The following is a 22824-nucleotide window of genomic DNA, read 5'->3' as shown; positions in this document are numbered from 1 at the left end:
AAAGGAGGATTTGGATAATTATATGGATATATTGAAAAGGACTAACGCTTATAGAAGGAATCATGATCCCAATGATCAAGTTCAAGGTACTAAATCAACCAAATACATTACAATAATAGCACCATACTTGCAGGAAAAAGGTATCACGAAAACTAGAAGTATACAATCTTCCCAAACGAGTTTCAGTAGACCTACCCTTCCGCTCGTTAGGCCCCGAAATAAAAAGGGATCGGGATTAATTTTAAAAAATCACAAATCACAAACGGATTATGTATATTGGAATGATTTGAATGAACTCGTTGACAGGCTTCGTTTACTTATGGCTTCTACGACAGCAGGTCATACAGGTCATAATAACGAAATCATTTCTATTATAGAAGAACTTAAGGAAGCAGATGTTATTGTATAAAAAAGTACCTTTTTTTATTTGCATTTTATTTTCAAGATGACTGTCGATAAGTTTGGTCGACACATTTCAAAAAAAACAGTCGCCGAACATTTCGAAAAACACTTTGTTAAAAGTAACAAGTCTATTAACAAATTGGACATTGGTTTTAATATGAAAAAAATTGAAGAAAAGATGATAAACGAAATACTTTTACTAAAAAATGAGTTAAATGATACAATAAAAAATATGGATGATAAAAATCAACAGCTCACGGAAAAAATAACCATATCCACAAAGGAACTTGCAGAACTAAAAGATAAGGTGAACGAAGTGGATGGATTTTTGAACAAAGTCGATGAAGTGTCAAGATTTAACACTTTCGCGTTACGTAACAGGCTTCTGCAACTTGAAGCTGTTGTTTCCGAAATAAAAAGTGCTATTAAAAAGCGATAAGTTAGTGTTAGCTTAGTTATGGTACTCACATCAAAGGAAACTGTGGCTCACGAGTTACATAAACCTGCTAGGAAAAATTATAAAAGGCGAAGGGTAATTATTAAAGGGTTGCACGACTTGTGGCAAGCGGATCTCGTGGAAATGCAGCCGTATGTCAAATCAAATAGCGGATTTCGCTATATCCTGGTAGTTATAAACGCCTTTTCAAAATATGTTTGGGTAATGCCTTTAAAAAGTAAAAAAAGTAAAGATGTTACGTTAGCATTTGCAGCAATTCTAAGAAGATCCAAAAATCCTCCGAAAAATTTGCATACAGATCTTGGTACCGAATTCTACAACAGGGATTTCACCGAACTTGTGAAAAAATATGAAATTAATCATTACAGTACATTTTCTAACTTAAAAGCAAGCATCGTTGAAAGAGTAAATCGTACATTGAAGAATATGATATGGCGACAATTCACAATTCAAGGAAATTATAAATGGCTTGATATTTTAGAAAAAATTGTACAAAAATATAATAATACTGTTCACCGAACTACTGGCTACAAGCCTAACAGTGTCGATAATAAGAATGCCGAGGAAATTTTATCAAATTCCTACTCTCATCTAAAAACGGTGGATCCCAAAAAGCCAAAACTGAAAGTGCACGATTTTGTGAGGATTTCCAAACAGAGAGAAGCTTTCGATAAAGGTTACACTCCGAATTGGTCGACTGAAATATTCCAAATAGAAAAGATCCAGTTGACTAATCCCACCACGTACTTATTGAAAGATTACAACAATGAATACGTTCAGGGAGGATTCTATGAAGAGGAACTGCAGAAAGTTAAATATCCTGACGTTTACTTGGTTGAAAAGATTTTAAAACAAAAAGGAGATAAGGTTTATGTTAAATGGCTCGGTTTTAGTAACTCAAATAATTCTTGGATTTTGAAAAAGGATATTCTGTAACATTTTTTTATTTACTAGAATTTTTAACCTCCGATAACATTAAATCTTTCGTTATAAATTTTCGTTCTATGTATATTTGAAAATATATGGACCATTTTTTCTTCACACAACTGAATTCTTCTTTGAAAGTGGATTCTGTTAATATGCACAGCTAGATAATCACTTTTTCTAGCCTCCCTGTAAGCAAAACTCCATACAACCAGTTTGAAGACTTTGTTCTTCTCGCAAAAAGACACTTTTTTCATTGTGTTATGATAAAAAGAAAATTACGGGGTTAATAACCTTATACGAATTTGTCTGTAGACAAGTTGGAACAAGTTGAAACAGTGGGAATGGGGGACACTTAACGACATAAACTGAAATAATTTCATAAGCGTTCAATAGTTAAAGAGAAGAACATGTGCGTCTTAAATATTAACGTAGTGTTATAGTGACAAAATGATTTCTCATAAAAGTGATGATGATTACGACTGTGCAACTTCTTCATCCCCGATTCGTTACGATCGTCAACTCGAAGAATGTATACAAAAGTTTGAAGATGCCGCTAGAAAAGAATCCTTCCATCTACTAAATGCATCATATTATACGGATTCATATCGAATCGAATGTGGTTTAAGTCCGGCGCGAACATTCAGTTCGGTTATTACATTATCTGAAACGACAAAAATTGGTAAAATATCATTCAGTGAATTTGAATGGATCACATTTTTAAATGTTCTGCACGAAAAGATGTGTGATTTTTTCAATGACCCTACGGTTTCGGGTGACGTGGTAACCTTTCCATGTGGTGATTTTATCGAAGTGAATCAAATGATTGGATTTACCAATACTGATGGTGATTTTGGAAAAGTATTGAAAATATCTAAATATTGTGTAAGTTTCTATTTAACAGAAAAAGATGTACATCAAATTTTTCACATTGATTTTCACCTTATTCGCCAACGGTTGGTCATATTGAATGATCTGCATTTTTGTACTTTTTATTACAATATAATAAATGTACTTAAACCTTGGTGCATCGCAAACAATGTTAATAGAAAACCACTATTAGAATTGTATAACTTAATTTGCGATAAATGTATGGGAAATATGCTACTAAGTAGTGCCCTTAAGGAATACCTATATTATTATTATGACAAAGTTGTGCAGGATTTAAATAGAGAATAAAATTTTTGTAGAAAATATAAAGCTTTTTTACTATATATCGTTTGCCCCTCCCCAATATGCTCTCATATTTAAATATTAACAATTTTCTAACTACCTCAGTATATTTATGTTACACGACTAAGATGAACACAACACAAAACTTGGTTGACTTTTTAATTGGAAGCAAAGATATTAAACAATTGAAAAGTGAAGAATTAAAATGTCTTCCGCTCGAGTATTTTTTGAAACAAGTAGACTGCATAGATCTTCTAAATATTTGGAGTAAGTTACCCTATGAATATACTAGCAATTATGAGCTACAAATAAGGCTGCCATGTTTCGTTCACTACAATCGACCTGAAGTTCACGTTCATATAGATGGTCCACCGTCATCGCAAAAGATGTGTCCATATTGTTTGCAGACTTTACGTTGTTACGTTTAAGTTTCGATTAGCGGGGATATTAAAATTAACTATAAAAATTAATATTTCCAGTTCAAAATGATTCAATAGAATGTAAGATTTATATTTCCTTTCATTAAAGACTAATTGACATAATCCCATGAAAATTATTTATATTTGTAACATAAAATATACCAATACTTTCTATTTAAAGGAAGACAGCATCTGCAAAGAGGTGTAAATAAAAATACAATCCGAGAATGATGCAATTAGTCCATATACAGGAGTCAGTACTTCTATCCGGGGAATGATTTAATAGAATGTAAGTTCTATATTTCCTAGCATTAAAGACTAATTTACATAATCCCATGAAAATGATTTATATTTGCAACATGAAACCACTTTATTTTTCCCGATGAAATATATCAATACTTTTAATTTAAAGGAAGATTGCATCCGCAGAGGTATAAATAATTCCATCTGGGAATATCGCAAAGTAGATTATTGCAGATAGTCAAACTTAAAGGTTCATAGTGTTTGAATTTACAGTGGTTAATGTGAGTGGAAGTAAAGGAGATTGTTGCAGACAGTCAAACTTGAAAGTTTTTACGGTGTTTGATTTTGCAGTGTTTAACGTAAGTGAAAGTTTTTTTAACTGTAAATGACTAAAGTCTTTAAATTTTAAAACAGAATGGATTTGGAAAAACTAAACCAAGTGTGTCTTGTAAAGAATGATAAAGCACTGGTTAAACTACAAGATTTAACAATTAATGAAAAATATTTGATCTATAAAGCTACACTTTCGAATACCAAATACGGTAAAAACATTTTATTACACTTGGAAACCACTGTGGTATTCCTCCCTCGAAGAGTGACTGAGACGTTTGAACCGCAGCTGCATAACTTTGTCGAAGGAAAATACGCCCTTGTCTTTAGGGGAACAAAAGACATAGGACATCCGAATCCGCTGATTTTATTCGAAATCTGTTTGGCTTGAAGAATTAGTAGCAGCAGCAGCAGCAGCAGCAACAGAAAGGGTATTGTATCATGGATCCGGATAACTTGTTGAAAAAATCCTTAGATGTTATTACAGGTTTTAAAAAAATTAGACACCAAATTAATAAATTATGTAAGAGAAACCTAACTGTTTGGTTGAACCGAGTGCAAAAATTGATTATCCTTTGTAATAATTTAATCGGTAAAGGTGGTTTACCATATCGTATGCACCGCAAATTGCAGACAAATTTACATCAATTAAATGTAATTAAAAAACTACTTCGACTAAAACTAGAAAATATAGAGGGATTAAATCGAGAAACAAGTAATGTTGAAAGTAGGATTTCGTGGGAAAACGTGGTTTCATGTTTCAATCAAAATGTAACATCGAATGTTATTATTAATTTGACGCATAAGGATATAAATCAATTCTTAAACGATTCTTCTCTTTTATTTGAAACGAAGATAAAAGAGTTTTTAAAACAAAATCCAGTTATTAAGGTAGCTTCCACATTTTGTGGGGAGTTTATTAAAAAATCTGGGGATAAGGAAATAATTAACATTTTCTATTTTAATACAAACTATGCAATCATTGATGTGGGAACGAATTTACTTGGCTGGTTTCGCGAAAATATCCAAGATCAAGTATTAAACCAACTGTCAGAATTTCAGGAACGTGATTCAGGCTTTGCTTTACAAAAAATCGATTATTTAGAAATTAATATTAATAAATTTGAAATGGGTAGCGGTTCAACTTTTATCAAATTACCTAAAGAAATTTCAAAGAAACGGGCTTGCATTAATATTCAAAATGACGATCAAGCCTGTTTCTATTGGTCGATTGTTAGTGCTATTTATCCTGTTATAAATAACAATAATCGTATTACTTCATATCCACATTACAGCGCTGTTTTAAATACCACAAATTTAGAAATGCCTATGCCTTTAAACAAAATATATAAATTTGAAAAATTAAACGATATATCGGTAAATGTTTACGCTTTAGAAATGTCAACGGTACCGACAACATTCTATGCAGTAGTTCCAGTCAGATTAACACCTCAAAAACTAAACAAACATATTAATTTGCTTTTAATTCAGAACAAATATTATCCTAAATTAAATGACTATAATCCGGTTCCCACAGATGCAGTAGTAGAAGAAGAAGATACCAATATTATCTATCACTATTGCTGGATTAAAGATTTATCACGATTATTATCCAGTCAGTTAAACAAACATAAACAACGTAAATTTATTTGTGATAGATGTTTAAATTATTTTTCCAACCATCAAAAATTATTAACACATGAAGTATTGTGCACTAAGTTGAATGACTGTCATATTTCGTTTCCCAAATACGACTTTATAGAGTTTAAAAATCATGTTTATCAACAAAAAGCCCCATTTGTTATTTATGCTGATTTCGAAAGTCAATTGGAAAACGTTTCTTTCTCGAATGATTTAGGTAAATATCAAAGACACATTCCTTTTAGTGTAGGATATTTCATCAAATGTGCATATAATGACTCTTTATCTCAGTTCAAAATGTTTCGAGGTACTAACTGTGTTGAATGGTTTGTTAATGAAATGATTGAACTGTCGAAATTTATTTATAATGAAACAAAGAAAAACACTCCAATGAACATCCAACTTGATTTATCAATGGCTAAAAGGTGTCACATTTGTGAAAAACCGTTTTCCCCTAAAGATGAAATTATTCGAGATCATGATCATTTCACGGGTATTTTCAGAGGATTTGCTCATTCAGTATGCAATTTAAATTTTCGTAAGCAGTTTGTGGTGCCGATAATTTTCCAGAATCTTTCCGGATACGATTCTCATTTTTTAATCAAACTTTTATGTAAAAAAGGATGTTTAAGTGTACTACCTATTAACAAAGAAAAATATATTTCATTCACCCATCATGTAACAGAAAATGACATTAAATTTCGCTATATTGATTCGTATAGATTTTTGGGGGCTTCTCTCGATGAACTTGCAAAATCGATGCAACCCGAAAATTTAAAACTTTTAAAAAGTCAATTTTTAGATGTGACGGAAGAAAAATTTAAACTCTTAACGTGTAAAGGTGTGTTTTGCTACGATTATATTGATAGTATTGATAAACTTGATGAAAAAACTTTACCATCCAAGGAATATTTCTATAATAAACTAGAAGATTCGCATATTGACGACGAAAAATATAGTCATGCATCGAAGGTATGGGATTCTTTTAATATTCAGACTTTGGGAGAATATTCAGATTTGTATTTAAAAACTGATGTTATACTTTTAGCTGATATTTTTGAACATTTCAGATTAAATTGTATTTCAACTCATAATCTCGATCCTTCATGGTATTTTACCATGCCCGGATATACTTGGGACTGTATGTTAAAGTACACTAAATGCAAGTTGGAGTTATTACACGATATCGATCAAATAATGTTTATTGAAAAAGGTATTCGTGGTGGCGTTTCTGTGTGTAGCAGTAGATATTCAGAAGCAAACAACAAGTACATGTTTGACTATGATCCTGTAAAACCGTCTAAATACCTTCTTTACCTAGATGTGAACAATTTGTACGGAAAGGCAATGTGTGAACCTTTACCTTACGGAGGCTTCGAATGGATAGAAGATACCAATTTTGACGTATTAACTATTCCTGACGATTCCCCCGTAGGGTATATTTTGCAGGTAGATTTACAGTACCCAAATAAGTTACATGACACGCATAAGGACTTTCCTTTCGCACCTGAACATCTTAAACCGCCACAATCGAAATTACCCAAATTAATGACCACTCTGTTTCATAAACAAAATTATATTGTTCATTATAGGAATTTAAAGCAAATGTTAAAACATGGATTAGTTCCGACAAAAATTCACAAAATTTTAAAGTTTAACCAGTCACCATGGTTAAAATCTTATATTGAATTAAATAACGGGTTTCGAACACAAGCTCAATCAACTTTTGAAAAAAATTTATTCAAGCTGTTTAATAACGCGGTGTTTGGGAAAACGATGGAAAATATTCGAAAGCACCGCGTAGTTAAAATTGTTAAATCTTGGGAAGGACGTTATGGTGCAAAAAATTTTATTTCTAGTCCTAGGTTTCATAGCAGATTAATTCTAGATGAAAACCTTGTTATTATTGAACTGAAAAAGTCTTCAATCTGTTTCAATAAACCACTGTACATAGGCATGGCAATTTTAGACTTGTCTAAAATATACATGTACGATTTTCATTATGAGTACATGCTACCGAAAATGGGAGTTGATCGGTGCAAGCTCATGTACATGGACACCGACAGTTTTATTTACGAACTCTGTTGTAATGACGTTTATGAAGAAATCATAAAGAGAGATCTAACGAAATTTGATACTTCCGATTATCCTACCAACAATCCATACAATATCCCTCCGACAAATAAAAAAGTCTTAGGACTAATGAAGGATGAAGCTAATGGAAAAATTATTTCTCATTTTGTTGGACTCAGGTCAAAAATGTACAGTTTTAAAATTCAAGATGGAAAGGTTACCAAAAAAGCGAAAGGAGTGAAACATACTATTGTCCGTAACAAATTAACTTTTAACGATTACGTCGAATGCTTAAAAAATTTTAAAATCACTTCGGTAACCCAACGGTCTATTCGTTCCTATAATCATGAAATTTATAGCGTTGAACAAAATAAAATTGCTTTAAATCCTTATGATGACAAACGACAAATTTTATCAAACAGCTTTGATACTCTACCTTACGGACACTATAGCCTCAGTAACATACGTCACGGACAGCCTTAGTTTAAAGTTCACTTATATATATTGCAAAATTTCTAGATTATATTAATGTTATGTTTGTATTATGTGCTAATAAAAATTAAGAGAGCATTTTTTCGTTTACTTACCTTGAGCACCCACTCCACGCTCCAGTCACTCTACAGAAGTTCCCCAAGTACGGACCTGTCTCAAGGCGCTCAACCCGGACCTGTACCGACACGCCCACTCCACAGGGAGAGATGGTAACGTAACTTCCTTGACGTAACGACATACCTTTTGCCATAAGACTCCATGTTAATTTTGTCGTAACGACAAACACAGTTTCCGCAATTCACCACCTAATCACCTAATAACACAAATAACGTTCACGGTGCGAAAACTCTAAAAACAACCAACAGTTTTCGCAATGTACCTTTAAAGAATGAAATAACGGAACGACAAAAATAACGTTACACGAGAGAGATGGAGATACGCTTAACGTCAACTTTAACGTAACGACAAAGTTTTTCCCATAAGACTCCATGTTAATTTTGTCGTAACGACAAATACAGTTTTCGTAATGCACCACTAAATCAATAAATCACTAAAATAACGTTAACGGTGCGAAAACTCTATAAAAACAACCAATAGTTTTCGCAGTGCACCTTTCAAGAAATAAATAAAGGAACGACAAAAATAACGTTACAGGAGAGAGATGGAGATACCTTTAACGTCAACTTTAGCGTAACGACAAAGTTTTTCCCATAAGACTCCATGTTAATTTTGTCGTAACGACAAATACAGTTTTCGTAATGCACCACTAAATCAATAAATCACTAAAATAACGTTAACGGTGCGAAAACTCTATAAAAACAACCAATAGTTTTCGCAGTGCACCTTTCAAGAAATAAATAAAGGAACGACAAAAATAACGTTACAGGAGAGAGATGGAGATACCTTTAACGTCAACTTTAGCGTAACGACAAAGTTTTTCCCATAAGACTCCATGTTAATTTTGTCGTAACGACAAATACAGTTTTCGCAATACACCGCTAAATCAATAAACCACTAAAATAACGTTAACGGCGCGAAAACTCCCCCATTTTCCCCATACGTTAATTTAACGGAACGACAAATATAACGTTAACGGAGCAAAAATAACGTTAGCGGATGTGCGAAAACGGCACATTTGATCTGTAACCCCCCTAGCTCAACTACTTACTCGGATTCTAGAAAACTCACCCAGATGGACTTAAGCATTATTAGTCATGATAAAGAGCTCGTCGAGGTGATTCTGTGGTCAAATTTTGAAGGTATTTGAAGCACATTTGCCGAAGTTCCTGAGGTTCAAAGCTTGAAAAGTCACGATACATGTGTGTTTGAGCACATAAATTACTCGGTTTCTAGAAAACTCACCCAGATGGACTTAAGCATTATTAGTCATGATAAAGAGCTCGTCGAGGTGATTCTGTGGTCAAATTTTGAAGGTATTTGAAGCACATTTGCCGAAGTTCCTGAGATTCAAAACTTGAAAAGTCACGAAAGATGTGTGTTTGAGCACATAAATTACTAGGTTTCTAGAAAACTGACCCAGATGGACTTAAGCATTATTAGTCATGTTAAAGAGCTCGTCGAGGTGATTCTGTGGTCAAATTTTGAAGGTATTTGAAGCACATTTGCCGAAGTTCCTGATGTTTAAAACTTGAAAATTCACGAAAGATGTGTATTTGAGCACATAAATTACTCGGTTTCTAGAAAACGCACCCAGATGGACTTAAGCATTATTAGTCATGATAAAGAGCTCGTCGAGGTGATTCTGTGGTCAAATTTTGAAGGAATTTGAAGCACATTTGCCGATGCTACGGAGGTTCAAAGCTTGAAAAGTCACGATACATGTGTGTTTGAGCACATAAATTACTCGGTTTCTAGAAAACTCACCCAGATGGACTTAAGCATTATTAGTCATGATAAAGAGCTCGTCGAGGTGATTCTGTGGTCAAATTTTGAAGGAATTTGAAGCACATTTGCCGATGCTACGGAGGTTCAAAGCTTGAAAAGTCACGATACATGTGTGTTTGAGCACATAAATTACTCGGTTTCTAGAAAACTCACCCAGATGGACTTAAGCATTATAAGTCAAGTTACAGAGCTCGTCGAGGTGATTCTGTGGTCAAATTTTGAAGGAATTTGAAGCACATTTGCCGATGCTACGGAGGTTCAAAGCTTGAAAAGTCACGATACATGTGTGTTTGAGCACATAAATTACTCGGTTTCTAGAAAACTTGCCCAGATGGACTTAAGCATTATTAGTCATGTTAAAGAGCTCGTCGAGGTGATTCTGTGGTCAAATTTTGAAGGAATTTGAAGCACATTTGCCGATGCTACGGAGGTTCAAAGCTTGAAAAGTCACGATACATGTGTGTTTGAGCACATAAATTACTCGGTTTCTAGAAAACTTACCCAGATGGACTTAAGCATTATAAGTCAAGTTACAGAGCTCGTCGAGGTGATTCTGTGGACAAATTTTGAAGGTATTTGAAGCACATTTGCCGAAATTCCTGAGAATCAAAACTTGAAAAGTCACAAAAGATGTGTGTTTGAGCACATAAATTACTCGGTTTCTAGAAAACTCACCCAGATGGACTTAAGCATTATTAGTCATGATAAAGAGCTCGTCGAGGTGATTCTGTGGTCAAATTTTGAAGGTATTTGAAGCACATTAGCCGGAGCTGCGGAGGTTCAAAGCTTGAAAAGTCACGAAAGATGTGTGTTTGAGCACATAAATTACTCGGTTTCTAGAAAACTCACCCAGATGGACTTAAGCATTACTAGTCATGTTAAAGAGCTCGTCGAGGTGATTCTGTGGTCAAATTTTGAAGGTATTTGAAGCACATTTGCCGAAGTTCCTGAGGTTCAAAACTTGAAAAGTCACGAAAGATGTGTGTTTGAGCACTTAAATTACTCGGTTTCTAGAAAACTCACTCAGATAGACTTAAGCATTATAAGTCAAGTTACAGAGCTCGTCGAGATGATTCTGTGGTCAAATTTTGAAGGTATTTGAAGCACATTTGCCGAAGTTCCTGAGATTCAAAACTTGAAAAGTCACGAAAGATGTGTGTTTGAGCACATAAATTACTCGGTTTCTAGAAAACTGACCCAGATGGACTTAAGCATTATTAGTCATGTTAAAGAGCTCGTCGAGGTGATTCTGTGGTCAAATTTTGAAGGTATTTGAAGCACGTTTGCCGAAGTTCCTGAGATTCAAACTTGAAAAGTCACGAAAGATGTGTGTTTGAGCACATAAATTACTCGGATTCTAGAAAACTCACCCAGATGGACTTAAGCATTATTAGTCATGATAAAGAGCTCGTCGAGGTGATTCTGTGGTCAAATTTTGAAGGTATTTGAAGCACATTTGCCGAAGTTCCTGAGGTTCAAAGCTTGAAAAGTCACGATACATGTGTGTTTGAGCACATAAATTACTCGGTTTCTAGAAAACTCACCCAGATGGACTTAAGCATTATTAGTCATGATAAAGAGCTCGTCGAGGTGATTCTGTGGTCAAATTTTGAAGGTATTTGAAGCACATTTGCCGAAGTTCCTGAGATTCAAAACTTGAAAAGTCACGAAAGATGTGTGTTTGAGCACATAAATTACTACGTTTCTAGAAAACTGACCCAGATGGACTTAAGCATTATTAGTCATGTTAAAGAGCTCGTCGAGGTGATTCTGTGGTCAAATTTTGAAGGTATTTGAAGCACATTTGCCGAAGTTCCTGATGTTTAAAACTTGAAAATTCACGAAAGATGTGTATTTGAGCACATAAATTACTCGGTTTCTAGAAAACGCACCCAGATGGACTTAAGCATTATTAGTCATGATAAAGAGCTCGTCGAGGTGATTCTGTGGTCAAATTTTGAAGGAATTTGAAGCACATTTGCCGATGCTACGGAGGTTCAAAGCTTGAAAAGTCACGATACATGTGTGTTTGAGCACATAAATTACTCGGTTTCTAGAAAACTCACCCAGATGGACTTAAGCATTATTAGTCATGATAAAGAGCTCGTCGAGGTGATTCTGTGGTCAAATTTTGAAGGAATTTGTAGCACATTTGCCGATGCTACGGAGGTTCAAAGCTTGAAAAGTCACGATACATGTGTGTTTGAACACATAAATTACTCGGTTTCTAGAAAACTTACCCAGATGGACTTAAGCATTAGTAGTCATGTTAAAGAGCTCGTCGAGGTGATTCTGTGGTCAAATTTTGAAGGAATTTGAAGCACATTTGCCGATGCTACGGAGGTTCAAAGCTTGAAAAGTCACGATACATGTGTGTTTGAGCACATAAATTACTCGGTTTCTAGAAAACTTGCCCAGATGGACTTAAGCATTATTACTCATGTTAAAGAGCTCGTCGAGGTGATTCTGTGGTCAAATTTTGAAGGAATTTGAAGCACATTTGCCGATGCTACGGAGGTTCAAAGCTTGAAAAGTCACGATACATGTGTGTTTGAGCACATAAATTACTCGGTTTCTAGAAAACTTACCCAGATGGACATAAGCATTATAAGTCAAGTTACAGAGCTCGTCGAGGTGATTCTGTGGTCAAATTTTGAAGGTATTTGAAGCACATTTGCCGAAGCTACGGAGGTTCAAAGCTTGAAAAGTCACGAAAGATGTGTGTTTGAGCACATAAATTACTCGGTTTCTAGAAAACTCACCCAGATGGACTAAAACATTATCAGTCATGTTAAAGAGCTCGTCGAGGTGATTCTGTGGTCAAATTTTGAAGGTATTTGAAGCACATTTGCCGATGCTACGGAGGTTCAAAGCTTGAAAAGTCACGAAAGATGTGTGTTTGAGCACATAAATTACTCGGTTTCTAGAAAACATACCCAGATGGACTTAAGCATTATAAGTCAAGTTACAGAGCTCGTCGAGATAATTCTGTGGTCAAATTTTGAAGGTATTTGAAGCACATTTGCCGAAGTTACGGAGGTTCAAAGCTTGAAAAGTCACGAAAGATGTGTGTTTGACCACATAAATTACTCGGTTTCTAGAAAACTCACCCAGATGGACTTAAGCATTACTAGTCAAGTTACAGAGCTCGTCGAGGTGATTCTGTGGACAAATTTTGAAGGTATTTGAAGCACATTTGCCGAAGTTCCTGAGAATCAAAACTTGAAAAGTCACGAAAGATGTGTGTTTGAGCACATAAATTACTCGGTTTCTAGAAAACTCACCCAGATGGACTTAAGCATTACTAGTCATGTTAAAGAGCTCGTCGAGGTGATTCTGTGGTCAAATTTTGAAGGTATTTGAAGCACATTTGCCGAAGTTCCTGAGGTTCAAAACTTGAAAAGTCACGAAAGATGTGTGTTTGAGCACATAAATTACTCGGTTTCTAGAAAACTCACTCAGATAGACTTAAGCATTATAAGTCATGTTACAGAGCTCGTCGAGATGATTCTGTGGTCAAATTTTGAAGGTATTTGAAGCACATTTGCCGAAGTTCCTGAGATTCAAAACTTGAAAAGTCACGAAAGATGTGTGTTTGAGCACATAAATTACTCGGTTTCTAGAAAACTGACCCAGATGGACTTAAGCATTATTAGTCATGTTAAAGAGCTCGTCGAGGTGATTCTGTGGTCAAATTTTGAAGGTATTTGAAGCACGTTTGCCGAAGTTCCTGAGATTCAAAACTTGAAAAGTCACGAAAGATGTGTGTTTGAGCACATAAATTACTCGGATTCTAGAAAACTCACCCAGATGGACTTAAGCATTATTAGTCATGATAAAGAGCTCGTCGAGGTGATTCTGTGGTCAAATTTTGAAGGTATTTGAAGCACATTTGCCGAAGTTCCTGAGATTCAAAACTTGAAAAGTCACGAAAGATGTGTGTTTGAGCACATAAATTACTCGGATTCTAGAAAACTCACCCAGATGGACTTAAGCATTATTAGTCATGATAAAGAGCTCGTCGAGGTGATTCTGTGGTCAAATTTTGAAGGTATTTGAAGCACATTTGCCGAAGTTCCTGATGTTTAAAACTTGAAAATTCACGAAAGATGTGTGTTTGAGCACATAAATTACTCGGTTTCTAGAAAACGCACCCAGATGGACTTAAGCATTATTAGTCATGATAAAGAGCTCGTCGAGGTGATTCTGTGGTCAAATTTTGAAGGAATTTGAAGCACATTTGCCGATGCTACGGAGGTTCAAAGCTTGAAAAGTCACGATACATGTGTGTTTGAGCACATAAATTACTCGGTTTCTAGAAAACTTACCCAGATGGACATAAGCATTATAAGTCAAGTTACAGAGCTCGTCGAGGTGATTCTGTGGTCAAATTTTGAAGGTATTTGAAGCACATTTGCCGAAGTTACGGAGGTTCAAAGCTTGAAAAGTCACGAAAGATGTGTGTTTGACCACATAAATTACTCGGTTTCTAGAAAACTCACCCAGATGGACTTAAGCATTACTAGTCAAGTTACAGAGCTCGTCGAGGTGATTCTGTGGACAAATTTTGAAGGTATTTGAAGCACATTTGCCGAAGTTCCTGAGAATCAAAACTTGAAAAGTCACGAAAGATGTGTGTTTGAGCACATAAATTACTCGGTTTCTAGAAAACTCACCCAGATGGACTTAAGCATTACTAGTCATGTTAAAGAGCTCGTCGAGGTGATTCTGTGGTCAAATTTTGAAGGTATTTGAAGCACATTTGCCGAAGTTCCTGAGGTTCAAAACTTGAAAAGTCACGAAAGATGTGTGTTTGAGCACATAAATTACTCGGTTTCTAGAAAACTCACTCAGATAGACTTAAGCATTATAAGTCATGTTACAGAGCTCGTCGAGGTGATTCTGTGGTCAAATTTTGAAGGTATTTGAAGCACATTTGCCGAAGTTCCTGATGTTTAAAACTTGAAAATTCACGAAAGATGTGTGTTTGAGCACATAAATTACTCGGTTTCTAGAAAACGCACCCAGATGGACTTAAGCATTATTAGTCATGATAAAGAGCTCGTCGAGGTGATTCTGTGGTCAAATTTTGAAGGAATTTGAAGCACATTTGCCGATGCTACGGAGGTTCAAAGCTTGAAAAGTCACGATACATGTGTGTTTGAGCACATAAATTACTCGGTTTCTAGAAAACTCACCCAGATGGACTTAAGCATTATTAGTCATGATAAAGAGCTCGTCGAGGTGATTCTGTGGTCAAATTTTGAAGGAATTTGAAGCACATTTGCCGATGCTACGGAGGTTCAAAGCTTGAAAAGTCACGATACATGTGTGTTTGAACACATAAATTACTCGGTTTCTAGAAAACTTACCCAGATGGACTTAAGCATTAGTAGTCATGTTAAAGAGCTCGTCGAGGTGATTCTGTGGTCAAATTTTGAAGGTATTTGAAGCACATTTGCCGATGCTACGGAGGTTCAAAGCTTGAAAAGTCACGAAAGATGTGTGTTTGAGCACTTAAATTACTCGGTTTCTAGAAAACATACCCAGATGGACTTAAGCATTATAAGTCAAGTTACAGAGCTCGTCGAGATAATTCTGTGGTCAAATTTTGAAGGTATTTGAAGCACATTTGCCGAAGTTACGGAGGTTCAAAGCTTGAAAAGTCACGAAAGATGTGTGTTTGACCACATAAATTACTCGGTTTCTAGAAAACTTGCCCAGATGGACTTAAGCATTATTAGTCATGATAAAGAGCTCGTCGAGGTGATTCTGTGGTCAAATTTTGAAGGTATTTGAAGCACATTTGCCGAAGTTCCTGAGATTCAAAACTTGAAAAGTCACGAAAGATGTGTGTTTGAGCACATAAATTACTCGGTTTCTAGAAAACTCACCCAGATAGACTTAAGCATTATTAGTCATGTTAAAGAGCTCGTCGAGGTGATTCTGTGGTCAAATTTTGAAGGAATTTGAAGCACATTTGCCGATGCTACGGAGGTTCAAAGCTTGAAAAGTCACGAAAGATGTGTGTTTGAGCACATAAATTACTCGGTTTCTAGAAAACTCACCCAGATAGACTTAAGCATTATTAGTCATGTTAAAGAGCTCGTCGAGGTGATTCTGTGGTCAAATTTTGAAGGTATTTGAAGCACATTTGCCAAAGCTACGGAGGTTCAAAGCTTGAAAAGTCACGAAAGATGTGTGTTTGAGCACATAAATTACTCGGTTTCTAGAAAACTCACCCAGATAGACTTAAGCATTATTAGTCATGTTAAAGAGCTCGTCGAGGTGATTCTGTGGTCAAATTTTGAAGGTATTTGAAGCACATTTGCCGAAGTTCCTGAGGTTCAAAACTTGAAAAGTCACGAAAGATGTGTGTTTGAGCACATAAATTACTCGGTTTCTAGAAAACTCACTCAGATAGACTTAAGCATTATAAGTCAAGTTACAGAGCTCGTCGAGGTGATTCTGTGGTCAAATTTTGAAGGTATTTGAAGCACATTTGCCGAAGTTCCTGAGATTCAAAACTTGAAAAGTCACGAAAGATGTGTGTTTGAGCACATAAATTACTCGGTTTCTAGAAAACTCACTCAGATAGACTTAAGCATTATAAGTCAAGTTACAGAGCTCGTCGAGGTGATTCTGTGGTCAAATTTTGAAGGTATTTGAAGCACGTTTGCCGAAGTTCCTGAGATTCAAAACTTGAAAAGTCACGAAAGATGTGTGTTTGAGCACATAAATTACTCGGATTCTAGAAAACTCACCCAGATGGACTTAAGCATTATTAGTCATGATAAAGAGCTCGTCGAGGTGATTCTGTGGTCAAATTTTGAAGGTATTTGAAGCACATTTGCCGAAGTTCCTGAGGTTCAAAGCTTGAAAAGTCACGATACATGTGTGTTTGAGCACATAAATTACTCGGTTTCTAGAAAACTCACCCAGATGGACTTAAGCATTATTAGTCATGATAAAGAGCTCGTCGAGGTGATTCTGTGGTCAAATTTTGAAGGTATTTGAAGCACATTTGCCGAAGTTCCTGAGATTCAAAACTTGAAAAGTCACGAAAGATGTGTGTTTGAGCACATAAATTACTAGGTTTCTAGAAAACTGACCCAGATGGACTTAAGCATTATTAGTCATGTTAAAGAGCTCGTCGAGGTGATTCTGTGGTCAAATTTTGAAGGTATTTGAAGCACATTTGCCGAAGTTCCTGATGTTTAAAACTTGAAAATTCACGAAAGATGTGTGTTTGAGCACATAAATTACTCGTTTTCTAGAAAACTCACGAAGACAGAATGAAGCCTTATGAGTCATGATGAAGTGCTCAAAGAGGTGATTCTGTGGTCAAATTTTGTAGGTATTTGGAGCTCATTTGCCGAAGTTACGGAGGTTCAAATCTTGAAAAGTCACGAAAGATGTGTGTTTGAGCACATAAATTACTCGTTTTCTAGAAAACTCACGAAGACAGAATGAAGCCTTATGAGTCATGATGAAGTGCTCAAAGAGGTGATTCTGTGGTCAAATTTTGTAGGTATTTGGAGCTCATTTGCCGAAGTTACGGAGGTTCAAATCTTGAAAAGTCACGAAAGATGTGTGTTTGAGCACATAAATTACTCGTTTTCTAGAAAACTCACCAAGACAGAATGAAGCCTTATGAGTCATGATGAAGTGCTCAAAGAGGTGATTCTGTGGTCAAATTTTGAAGGTATTTGGAGCTCATTTGCCGAAGTTACGGAGGTTCAAATCTTGAAAAGTCACGAAAGTTGTGTGTTTGAGCACATAAATTATTCGTTTTCTAGAAAACTCAGCAAGACAGAATGAAGCCTTATGAGTCATGATGAAGTGCTCAAAGAGGTGATTCTGTGGTCAAATTTTGAAGGTATTTGGAGCTCATTTGCCGAAGTTACGTAGGTTCAAATCTTGAAAAGTCACGAAAGTTGTGTGTTTGAGCACATAAATTACTCGTTTTCTAGAAAACTCACCAAGACAGAATGAAGCCTTATGAGTCATGATGAAGTGCTCAACGAGGTTATTCTGTTATTAAATATTGAAGGTATTTGGAGCTCATTTGCCGAAGTTACGGAGGTTCAAATCTTGAAAAGTCACGAAAGTTGTGTGTTTGAGCACATAAATTATTCGTTTTCTAGAAAACTCAGCAAGACAGAATGAAGCCTTATTAGTCATGATGAAGAGCTCCACGAGGTGATTCTGTTGTCAAATTTTGAAGGTATTTGGAGCTCATTTGCCGAAGTTACGTAGGTTCAAATCTTGAAAAGTCACGAAAGTTGTGTGTTTGAGCACATAAATTACTCGTTTTCTAGAAAACTCACCAAGACAGAATGAAGCCTTATGAGTCATGATGAAGTGCTCAACGAGGTTATTCTGTTATTAAATATTGAAGGTATTTGGAGCTTATTTGCCGAAGTTACGGAGGTTCAAATCTTGAAAAGTCACGAAAGATGTGTGTTTGAGCACATAAATTACTCGTTTTCTAGAAAACTCACCAAGACAGAATGAAGCCTTATGAGTCATGATGAAGTGCTCAAAGAGGTGATTCTGTGGTCAAATTTTGAAGGTATTTGGAGCTCATTTGCCGAAGTTACGGAGGTTCAAATCTTGAAAAGTCACGAAAGATGTGTGTTTGAGCACATAAATTACTCGTTTTCTAGAAAACTCACCAAGACAGAATGAAGCCTTATGAGTCATGATGAAGTGCTCAACGAGGTTATTCTGTTAATAAATATTGAAGGTATTTGGAGCTCATGTGCCGAAGTTACGGAGGTTCAAATCTTGAAAAGTCACGAAAGATGTGTGTTTGAGCACATAAATTACTCGTTTTCTAGAAAACTCACCAAGACAGAATGAAGCCTTATGAGTCATGATGAAGTGCTCAACGAGGTTATTCTGTTATTAAATATTGAAGGTATTTGGAGCTCATTTGCCGAAGTTACGGAGGTTCAAATCTTGAAAAGTCACGAAAGATGTGTGTTTGAGCACATAAATTACTCGTTTTCTAGAAAACTCACCAAGACAGAATGAAGCCTTATGAGTCATGATGAAGTGCTCAAAGAGGTGATTCTGTGGTCAAATTTTGAAGGTATTTGGAGCTCATTTGCCGAAGTTACGGAGGTTCAAATCTTGAAAAGTCACGAAAGATGTGTGTTTGAGCACATAAATTACTCGTTTTCTAGAAAACTCACCAAGACAGAATGAAGCCTTATGAGTCATGATGAAGTGCTCAAAGAGGTGATTCTGTGGTCAAATTTTGAAGGTATTTGGAGCTCATTTGCCGAAGTTACGGAGGTTCAAATCTTGAAAAGTCACGAAAGATGTGTGTTTGAGGACATAAATTACACGTTTTCTAGAAAACTCACCAAGACAGAATGAAGCCTTATGAGTCATGATGAAGAGATCAAAGAGGTGATTCTGTGGTCAAATTTTGAAGGTATTTGGAGCTCATTTGCCGAAGTTACGGAGGTTCAAATCTTGAAAAGTCACGAAAGATGTGTGTTTGAGCACATAAATTACTCGTTTTCTAGAAAACTCACCAAGACAGAATGAAGCCTTATGAGTCATGATGAAGTGCTCAAAGAGGTGATTCTGTGGTCAAATTTTGAAGGTATTTGGAGCTCATTTGCCGAAGTTACGGAGGTTCAAATCTTGAAAAGTCACGAAAGATGTGTGTTTGAGGACATAAATTACACGTTTTCTAGAAAACTCACCAAGACAGAATGAAGCCTTATGAGTCATGATGAAGAGATCAAAGAGGTGATTCTGTGGTCAAATTTTGAAGGTATTTGGAGCTCATTTGCCGAAGTTACGGAGGTTCAAATCTTGAAAAGTCACGAAAGTTGTGTGTTTGAGCACATAAATTACTCGTTTTCTAGAAAACTCACCAAGACAGAATGAAGCCTTATGAGTCATGATGAAGTGCTCAAAGAGGTGATTCTGTGGTCAAATTTTGTAGGTATTTGGAGCTCATTTGCCGAAGTTACGGAGGTTCAAATCTTGAAAAGTCACGAAAGATGTGTGTTTGAGCACATAAATTACTCGTTTTCTAGAAAACTCACCAAGACAGAATGAAGCCTTATGAGTCATGATGAAGTGCTCAAAGAGGTGATTCTGTGGTCAAATTTTGTAGGTATTTGGAGCTCATTTGCCGAAGTTACGGAGGTTCAAATCTTGAAAAGTCACGAAAGATGTGTGTTTGAGCACATAAATTACTCGTTTTCTAGAAAACTCACCAAGACAGAATGAAGCCTTATGAGTCATGATGAAGTGCTCAAAGAGGTGATTCTGTGGTCAAATTTTGAAGGTATTTGGAGCTCATTTGCCGAAGTTACGGAGGTTCAAATCTTGAAAAGTCACGAAAGATGTGTGTTTGAGGACATAAATTACACGTTTTCTAGAAAACTCACCAAGACAGAATGAAGCCTTATGAGTCATGATGAAGAGATCAAAGAGGTGATTCTGTGGTCAAATTTTGAAGGTATTTGGAGCTCATTTGCCGAAGTTACGGAGGTTCAAATCTTGAAAAGTCACGAAAGTTGTGTGTTTGAGCACATAAATTACTCGTTTTCTAGAAAACTCACCAAGACAGAATGAAGCCTTATGAGTCATGATGAAGTGCTCAAAGAGGTGATTCTGTGGTCAAATTTTGAAGGTATTTGGAGCTCATTTGCCGAAGTTACGTAGGTTCAAATCTTGAAAAGTCACGAAAGTTGTGTGTTTGAGCACATAAATTACTCGTTTTCTAGAAAACTCACCAAGACAGAATGAAGCCTTATGAGTCATGATGAAGTGCTCAACGAGGTTATTCTGTTATTAAATATTGAAGGTATTTGGAGCTCATTTGCCGAAGTTACGGAGGTTCAAATCTTGAAAAGTCACGAAAGATGTGTGTTTGAGCACATAAATTATTCGTTTTCTAGAAAACTCAGCAAGACAGAATGAAGCCTTATGAGTCATGATGAAGTGCTCAAAGAGGTGATTCTGTGGTCAAATTTTGAAGGTATTTGGAGCTCATTTGCCGAAGTTACGTAGGTTCAAATCTTGAAAAGTCACGAAAGTTGTGTGTTTGAGCACATAAATTACTCGTTTTCTAGAAAACTCACCAAGACAGAATGAAGCCTTATGAGTCATGATGAAGTGCTCAACGAGGTTATTCTGTTATTAAATATTGAAGGTATTTGGAGCTCATTTGCCGAAGTTACGGAGGTTCAAATCTTGAAAAGTCACGAAAGTTGTGTGTTTGAGCACATAAATTATTCGTTTTCTAGAAAACTCAGCAAGACAGAATGAAGCCTTATTAGTCATGATGAAGAGCTCCACGAGGTGATTCTGTTGTCAAATTTTGAAGGTATTTGGAGCTCATTTGCCGAAGTTACGTAGGTTCAAATCTTGAAAAGTCACGAAAGTTGTGTGTTTGAGCACATAAATTACTCGTTTTCTAGAAAACTCACCAAGACAGAATGAAGCCTTATGAGTCATGATGAAGTGCTCAACGAGGTTATTCTGTTATTAAATATTGAAGGTATTTGGAGCTTATTTGCCGAAGTTACGGAGGTTCAAATCTTGAAAAGTCACGAAAGATGTGTGTTTGAGCACATAAATTACTCGTTTTCTAGAAAACTCACCAAGACAGAATGAAGCCTTATGAGTCATGATGAAGTGCTCAAAGAGGTGATTCTGTGGTCAAATTTTGAAGGTATTTGGAGCTCATTTGCCGAAGTTACGGAGGTTCAAATCTTGAAAAGTCACGAAAGATGTGTGTTTGAGCACATAAATTACTCGTTTTCTAGAAAACTCACCAAGACAGAATGAAGCCTTATGAGTCATGATGAAGTGCTCAACGAGGTTATTCTGTTAATAAATATTGAAGGTATTTGGAGCTCATGTGCCGAAGTTACGGAGGTTCAAATCTTGAAAAGTCACGAAAGATGTGTGTTTGAGCACATAAATTACTCGTTTTCTAGAAAACTCACCAAGACAGAATGAAGCCTTATGAGTCATGATGAAGTGCTCAACGAGGTTATTCTGTTATTAAATATTGAAGGTATTTGGAGCTCATTTGCCGAAGTTACGGAGGTTCAAATCTTGAAAAGTCACGAAAGATGTGTGTTTGAGCACATAAATTACTCGTTTTCTAGAAAACTCACCAAGACAGAATGAAGCCTTATGAGTCATGATGAAGTGCTCAAAGAGGTGATTCTGTGGTCAAATTTTGAAGGTATTTGGAGCTCATTTGCCGAAGTTACGGAGGTTCAAATCTTGAAAAGTCACGAAAGATGTGTGTTTGAGCACATAAATTACTCGTTTTCTAGAAAACTCACCAAGACAGAATGAAGCCTTATGAGTCATGATGAAGTGCTCAAAGAGGTGATTCTGTGGTCAAATTTTGAAGGTATTTGGAGCTCATTTGCCGAAGTTACGGAGGTTCAAATCTTGAAAAGTCACGAAAGATGTGTGTTTGAGGACATAAATTACACGTTTTCTAGAAAACTCACCAAGACAGAATGAAGCCTTATGAGTCATGATGAAGAGATCAAAGAGGTGATTCTGTGGTCAAATTTTGAAGGTATTTGGAGCTCATTTGCCGAAGTTACGGAGGTTCAAATCTTGAAAAGTCACGAAAGTTGTGTGTTTGAGCACATAAATTACTCGTTTTCTAGAAAACTCACCAAGACAGAATGAAGCCTTATGAGTCATGATGAAGTGCTCAAAGAGGTGATTCTGTGGTCAAATTTTGAAGGTATTTGGAGCTCA

The 22824-nt window shown here is 35.9% G+C and overlaps 1 protein-coding gene across 1 annotated transcript in view; it reads left to right on the top strand.

Annotated features, from left to right (window-relative positions):
* Positions 1-4458: 4458 nt before the first annotated feature.
* LOC136349771 (uncharacterized) overlaps positions 4459-22824 on the top strand; it is a 116166-nt gene continuing 97800 nt past the window's right edge. The window contains exons 1-3 of the mRNA XM_066301499.1: positions 4459-6082; positions 6392-6608; positions 6660-7038. Coding sequence (XP_066157596.1) covers positions 4564-6082; positions 6392-6608; positions 6660-7038 — 2115 coding nt within the window. The 5' untranslated portion in view covers positions 4459-4563. The remainder of the gene's footprint in view (positions 6083-6391; positions 6609-6659; positions 7039-22824) is intronic.

The sequence above is a fragment of the Euwallacea fornicatus genome, unplaced genomic scaffold, assembly GCF_040115645.1.
Source record: "Euwallacea fornicatus isolate EFF26 unplaced genomic scaffold, ASM4011564v1 scaffold_64, whole genome shotgun sequence".
NCBI classification, from domain to species: domain Eukaryota; kingdom Metazoa; phylum Arthropoda; class Insecta; order Coleoptera; family Curculionidae; genus Euwallacea; species Euwallacea fornicatus.
The sequence above is the reverse complement of the archived record's forward strand: the minus strand, read 5'-3'. Positions and strand labels throughout refer to the sequence as shown.